This window comes from Branchiostoma floridae, chromosome 12 (genome assembly GCF_000003815.2).
Source record: "Branchiostoma floridae strain S238N-H82 chromosome 12, Bfl_VNyyK, whole genome shotgun sequence".
NCBI lineage: Eukaryota > Metazoa > Chordata > Leptocardii > Amphioxiformes > Branchiostomatidae > Branchiostoma > Branchiostoma floridae.
The window spans coordinates 13,084,255-13,092,044 of NC_049990.1; the positions used below are offsets into that span (position 1 = coordinate 13,084,255).

Below are 7,790 nucleotides of genomic sequence, written 5' to 3' on the forward strand. Positions count from 1 at the left end.
GAAAACCAAGGAACAGGAGCTAGAAATGTACTTTGGGTAAAGCAATGCCCTCAAATTCAACCATTAGAGCGTTTTGTTGCCCTGTATGCAAAAACGGGTTATAAAAGCCATTTCCAATGCGCTCCGATACCAATTTTTTACCGGTTATGTACTGGTTATTTACCAGGGAACAGGAGCAAGAAAATGACTTTTATTTTGTAAAAAAAAACTGGCAAAAATCTCAAAATTAAGCATTTTGTTGTACTGTATGTAAAACATGTTATTGAATCCATGTGTGCATATGTTCAGGGCATTGCTATACCGAATTCCAGGTCATTCAGTTGTAAAACCAGGGTACTGGGGCCAAAAATGTAGCTTTGGGGCCGAAAATGCCCCAAATAAGTCACAAAATTCAGCATTTTGTTCTATCATATGGCAAACCAGTTATCAACCCATGTGTGTACATGTCCAGGACATTCCCATACCAAATTCCAGGTCATTTGGTTGTATTACCAGGGTGCTGGGGCCAAAATATACATTTTTTGGTCTAAAAATGACCAAAAAAACTCAAAAAAATCATTTTAAAGGCAATTATAAAAAAATCTAAAACAACCCTGCTTTTATAAGTGATAGGTAAGTTCCTCTGTTACATAAAATGATAACGAGATTCATTTCTGGTAAGCTATGACTGTTTTTCCAGGAATAATTCTATGGTTACGATTTTCTTGAAATGGAAATATTGGTTTACTCTGGGGGCCACCACGGTCCGATACGTAAAAGGCCCAAATTTATTTTTACATATGATGCATACAAAGGTTCAAACTATAACTGTGCCGAAAATGAAGCAAATTGATTTGCCTGCTAATGAGCTAATGGTCAATAAAAATGGTCAAAAAATGGATTTTTGCCAATTTTGGAAATTCTCGAAAACACATCATTTTTAAACATCTACTGCACCTGACCACAAAAACATTTTGAGCATCACTATATATCATTTTGTTCATTAGAATATGGGTAATAACATATGCGAGAATTGATAAAATATCTGTTAATTTGTGGGGGCTACAGGAGTCCAAAGAAGGCCTATTTTGGACGCGACCAAGGCCTTCCCTTGGTGAAAATCCGCCATTTTGAAAAATGGCAACCGGTGACCGCAGATCTAAAACTTTGCCATTTTTGTAGGTTTGGACCAAGGCCCTACCACCACACAAAATTTAAGGAAAATCGATTTTTTGAGTTTGGCCAACTTTTTCTGATTTTGCTTGGTTTTTACAGACATCAGCTCTTAAGAACCCTTGTTTGTCTTGCGAAGGTATGTGTTCATGGAACTCTAGTTTCATAGGTATTGGGTCTATAGGTAGGTCAACAGCATATAAGTCGAGAATTGTGGATGGAACTTTGTGATTTTTGGCAGGTGTGTAGCGGTTGTACAGAGGAAGGGGAAGGTCAAGTGCGAAAATAGTTAACCTCACCTTACCTACGTTGCTGTAGCTGGTTTTGTACGTAAGTGCGTTTGGCTGTGAACAGGATAACTCGAAATGTTTTTGATGGATTTCCATAATATTTTGGTAGATGGGTGCGTGGGTGGGCTAGGGGGTGGGGGCAGAAAGGAAGGTTAAGGTCAATGACGGGCCTCCAAGTGGCGAGTTGCGGTTTTGCAGTAGTGCTTTATAGTGTAGGGTCAAATTTTTTACAAATGCCATGTTCATGATTTTTAAGCGGTTGATAGGCCAAGGAGTGAGTGGTGTACGTTTGGGCCCCCTAGCGGCTTGTTCTTAACTACAGGGGTCTATTTTCTTGCAGACTTTGAAACAGAATAACTCAGGAAAGAGTCGGCGGATCATCAAGATGTTTGGATACCTTTAGTGCTGATCTATACATTGAAATGCTAATTATGTTAATCGGGTGCTTATTTGCATAATTAATGAAGAAAGTTCCCTGCATTTAGGGTATGACCTGATTTTGAGGACACTAGCTAGCAATATGTATGTTACGTATAGGAACAAATAGCCTTAGAAATGTAGGCTAAGTAAACACTCATTTTAACATAGCATGAAATTTTTTATTTGTCAATTTCCTTTTATTCTCTTCTCTCGTTCACCTTTGCCAACATGGTTATGTTTTCAGTTGTGCCATGGTGCCTATGGCGTAGGTCTGTATGTATGTCAACAGCTTAACTTGCGAAGGTATGGACTGGAGAAGTACCTGTTGTGGAAATGAAGGTCAAGTTCAAAAATGGTATACCTGCCGTTTTATTACGGCACTGCCGTAGAATGTAGTATTAACGTTACGTGTGTTTGTTTGTGGACAACATAACTGGAGGTTAGTTGAGATGTGTAAAATTGAAATTTTAACTGCTACAAGCACACATTCATGCATTTGTTTGCTTTTGGGGTAGGTACGCTTTAGCAATATGTGAATGAGACCTTAAAGTCTTGTATAAAGGCATGATTATTTGGCGTAGGGGTGGGTTCGTGGAACTCTAGTTATGTCGTTACTGTTTGTAATTATTTGCTGGCACTATTGTTCTCTGATTTATTTTTATGCGTAGTAATTATGATTTTTTATTTTACTTGTTATGTTTGTAAGGTTATGTATGCAATATTATTTGTTTATCATGTTAAATCTTGAACTTCGTTATGTAATCCAGTCTTTTGTGCTGCTACACTTGTCTACCAGAAATGATTTTTCTTGTTTATCTTGTTTTGCTTCCTCACAGAAAATTTATCTACCAGGAAGAAAATTATTCTGTCCCCAAGAAATCGTTGCTTGTTAAGTTTTTGAGAAAAAATGAGATTTGTTTTCTTGTAATTCCAAAAATGCTTTTTCTTGTTTATCTTGTTTTGCTTCCTCACAGAAAATTTATCTTCCAGGAAGAAAAAAAATTCTTATATTTCTTAAGAGTTGAATCTGGTTTAAAAAAAACCAAGAATTTCTAGAATTAATTTTCTTGCGTTATAAGAAAAAAATAAGAAGATTTTGCTTAACCGTCTAGAAAATTTGTACTTTCTCGTTTTGCTTGAATTTTCTTTCTGAAAGAATATTTGTCATTTTTGGTAGTGTATGTACTTGGGAAATCGCACCATAAATCAATTAATCAGTATTACCACAGTACCTTCACTCACATACATGTGCAATTCCTGACGAATTTTATTGTTGTTTTTTATTATTGTAATTTATTTGTTTCTATAGTCACGGCGGACAGTTGACAGGTGTAGGGAAGCAAAGTTTCACTGAATGGACTAACTGAGAACTGTGTTTGAATTACCCAGTGCATAAAGCATTAATTATCATTTCTGTACAAGAAGATTTTCTGCTGTATGAATGACATTGTGTAGTCTTGTCCGTATTGGTGCGTGAATGCGATATGGTTATAAAAAGTGACAGAAGACACCAAAAGATTTTGACACAAACCACAGCTTTATTACAGTAAAATTCTTCATCGTTGTAAAACGCATCTTCCAGATACAAATACCTGAAGTCTTGGTTAATGTATTTATTCTGTACATGGACCTTTACAGCACAAGATTTACTAGACAATGTCAACAGTTTCGTTGTCATTCTGAGTTGAAACAAAAGAACACTGAATTGCAATGATACAAACATCATAGCCATTATCATAGAACACTGACACCTTTATGCACACAGTCCATAACTACTTATTCTACTTTATCATAATGTATTTCATCATAATGATTTGTTTCCTGTCTCCATTACTTTCTGATGTTGCCCCTTTTGATCTGCCTTATTTACGCGTAATCATAGTGCTACATTGCACAATTTTGCAGTCATTCAATGCATCTGTAGGGCATTAGAATTCACAATTTAACTCACTTTCTTCAACGGGCAATGTTTTTTTTTTAGATCTTAGGTTTGGGTAGCAATAAGATAGTTGCCAGAGATGTAAGTTAATGTTTGCCCAAAGCCAAGGGGGAAATAAATTTGCTGAGGCACTGAATTGACAAAGACATATCAGAAAACAACTGCAACTTTAAGATAAGTCCTATGTTTTCAAGTCTGTGCAATATTTGTTTGTGCATCTGACAGTTTTCAGAATATTCTTACTGTACGTTACAAATACTGCCTAGTCTATACTAAGTGTCAGATATTGTACATTTATTTTCTTGGGGATTCAGAAAGAAAGTACATGTATCTGCAAAACCAGAATACATGATTCTGTGTCTTTAGCTGAATCACCCTTTAAGCCCATTAACTGTTAAATACTAGTACAGTAGAAGCCAGTTAGAGGAACACAACGGATTAACGCACACTTCTGTTAACTGCACGGAATCCAAAAATCCCAAACTGATGCGGTCCAGCTAGATAACTTCGCATTATTGCACCAACCGGATAATTGCACGAAATTCACTGGCAAAAATGCCGTGCAATTAAGCGGCTTCTACTGTACCAACGTGGTTCCAATTAACTGTTTTGGTCATACGCCACATACAGCTTAAAGGTTATAACATTGCTATCCTCTGCAAATTTGAGTCGGCTCGTTGGTTGTTGGTTAACATTTCGATTCCGTACCTTATCCTAACGTATTGTACAGATGTTAGAAACGGTGCTATCAGGACGCCGACAACCTGTGGTTAAAGAATCTTCTGTTGGAAACATTTTATTGCTACTTTATAAGTCTATATCTATGAGTCTAAGGTGCCATGTACCAATAAGACGGATTCACAAACTACCATATCATTATACAACATGCTAACTAGGACTCACATTACAGCCAACTTCCGCATCTGTGTATACAAGGTGTACTAAAATCTGGCACACGGACATTCAGAGGCGCTCAATGTTTGATACAAAACAATGCCAATAGAAAAGGTTTTACTCCCAAACCATAGGGAGAGAAACATATCTTTTACTAATTATCATTCTTCTGTGATTACACTCGAAGAGATTCAATTGTGTTATTTTTGGGTCCGATATAAGTCAGGTTCGTCATTATTTTGGGTCCAAATGATTTGAAGTTTATGAAAGTAAAATAAGAAAACACGCTGAATGCGCTTGCCATGAAGTGTTTACCGTTAGAAAGTATGTGTGTGCTTGGGGAAGGGGTTATCATAACTCGAGCCGTGGATTGCACTTAACCAGCTGTGGGCTGAACCCATTAATCATCAACCTTCGTAGACGTCAGGCGCGAAGGTCATCGTCATTTAGTGCAGGTATGATCGACCTGTCTATCCGTCCGGTCAGTATGTCTCTGTTTCTACATAGATTGGTCAGCATTACTTTATAAGCTACATTCTGGTCACGTCACACTGGGGAACTGGTAGGGTCATAATGTCTACACAACATGCCATGTTTCCAAACACATCTTCACTAAGTGTTATAAAATGACGTTTAACATTCTGAAAGTATTAAATGACATACGTCTATGACTGATTAATATTCAGATAGTGGAACATAATAAGAAATTAAAGAAAATGAATATTTGAATTTAGACATGACATATTCACGGTTACCTGGCCTTGTTCTTTTCAGAAGTTTCAGCATTTTTTGCCAGTCTGAGGAATGATGATTATAAAGAATACCGACAGATGTCGTCTGGTACCAATCCTCCAGCCTCAAAACTGCAGAGTAAGGTGCTTTACAAACAGGATCCTTTGTATGTTTACAGAAACGTTGTTACTGTAGAGCTAGAGTACAAAGAGTAGCTCGTATAACTGGAAAATATTGCTGTCTTGTAGTAATGCGTTGGCTGGTTTTGGAATAAGATATCCTGTCCACAACGTCTATGAGCAACTTCTAAAATCAAGTATCACCTGCTCAATGCAGATGTTTTTCAAAAATTGCGCAACAACTACACCAACTACGGACAAAATAAATCAAAACTGTAATATTCTCAACTCCAGTGATATGCATGGAATATGTTGATTTTGTAGAACGTTCCGTCGTGAGACATGTGATATGACTTGGATGTACTATTGAATTAGATGTTTCCCTTTCACAAGGGTAAAGGTCAATTTTGTAAGTACAGTGAATTCCTCCCAGCCGTGTCAATGTCAATGCTGTCCGTGGAGTTAATGGGGGACTTGATGCCGCTGTCTTGACTCCTCCGGGAGATCATACTGTCGCACAGCCCTGATGGTACAGTGTCGCACAGCCCTGATGGTACAGTGTCGCACAGCCCTGATGGTACAGCGTCGCACAGCCCTGATGGTACAGTGTCGCACAGCCTTGATGGTACAGTGTCGCACAGCCCTGATGGTACAGTGTCGCACAGCCCTGATGGTACAGTGTCGCACAGCCCTGATGGTACAGCGTCGCACAGCCCTGATGGTACAGCGTCGCACAGCCTTGATGGTACAGTGTCGCACAGCCCTGATGGTACAGTGTCGCACAGCCCTGATGGTACAGTGTCGCACAGCCCTGATGGTACAGTGTCGCTTGTAGGACAGACTACCTCTGTCGACCTGAAGAAGATTTCTTCATATTGATAATGCATCAAGTTTTGCTAACAAGCATGCTAGTAACATACAACTATACAATGCCTTGATCATCAGAGGAACCTACTCTAAGTTTAATATCCGGAATAAAACGTAGGGGAATAAACAACGAAGGGATGTAACAGTCTCTCCTTTAGACATCTGTAGAATGTTTATTTTATTACGTAGCTTAACCCTATCCAGACCGGGCTTTTTTGGGATACCTGGGACGGTGGTGGTGGGGGGGGGGGCTCTTTTGACCCCCTCTTCGTAATTTCAAAACGGCTTGAGTTACGATCACTAAATTTAGTAGGGATTATGTACTAGTAAAGTTTTATATTTTCTGTAACTTTGGTGTCGTTATGACGTAATATGACGTGATTATGACGTCATAATGTCATATTATAGGCTAAAATCGTCTACATATGAAATTTCCGCTATACGTAAAGGTAATAAAGAAAACGATGACTATAGAGGTTATCGTATTGGTGTCTAAGTCTGCCAAGTCTTTTGTTACCAATGACGACGACACTCATGCCTATATGACGTCAGAAAGTGACGCCATTTGTCCGCCATCGTGGATAGACAAGCTTGAATTTTCTAAAATACGATTTCTCCACATATAACCCCCAAACCCAATGGAAGTGGACATAAAGGTTCAAATGATTGTGTTTTGTAAGAAAATACAAGATTTTGACGGAATTTGAGTAAAAAAAAACATGTATTTATCGTTGGAAATGGCATTGTCCACCATCTTGGATTTTGACCCATGACGTCATCAAGTTAGCATAAATTATGAATAACTAATTCACCAAGTTTCGTAGTCCTAGCACACGTCGTTCGGCAGTTATACGACGTCAAAGTTGGCGCTAGCACTTTTAGCCCCCCCACCCCGGTCTGGATAGGGTTAATAGCAATGGGAGATTAAGAAAACTTACCCGACTTCAACTACTTCTACTACAGGAGGACTGCGGTTACTTCCATTCAGTAGGGTCATGGTGTGTTTATCTTCTGCTGACGGTTTCCTCCTGTCCCTCCGATAGTAACACATAGAAAACACCACGATGTTGATCACCAACAACGTTATTCCGACGGAGATTGTTATACTCAGTTCTCTGGAATGTGGCTTCTTTGTAGGCTTATTTTTGCGGAAGGAAGGAATGTCATACGGGACTTTTCGAGGTTTCCATTCATCACGACTGTCCACTGACTCTTCCGTGGGGCAGCTGAAGGGACCAAACGAGCTGCCATCACCGCCAGGGAAGGCACCGGTTGAGTTTCGAGGTTCAGATATCCTGGGAAGCCATTCCATCCAGAACGCTACCTTAGCGGCACGGTAGTGTGAGCGGTCATCCTTTGGCTTCCTTCCGATAGCAA

The 7,790-nt window shown here is 39.0% G+C and overlaps 1 protein-coding gene across 1 annotated transcript in view; it reads right to left on the reverse strand.

Annotated features, from left to right (window-relative positions):
* Positions 1–4,389: 4,389 nt before the first annotated feature.
* The window catches only part of LOC118427506 (neuroligin-4, Y-linked-like), a 16,395-nt gene continuing 12,994 nt past the window's right edge, over positions 4,390–7,790 (reverse strand). Inside the window, exons 3-4 of the mRNA XM_035837341.1 lie at positions 7,352–7,737; positions 4,390–6,401 (exon numbers count right to left, since the gene is read on the reverse strand). Coding sequence (XP_035693234.1) covers positions 5,948–6,401; positions 7,352–7,737 — 840 coding nt within the window. The 3' untranslated portion in view covers positions 4,390–5,947. The remainder of the gene's footprint in view (positions 6,402–7,351; positions 7,738–7,790) is intronic.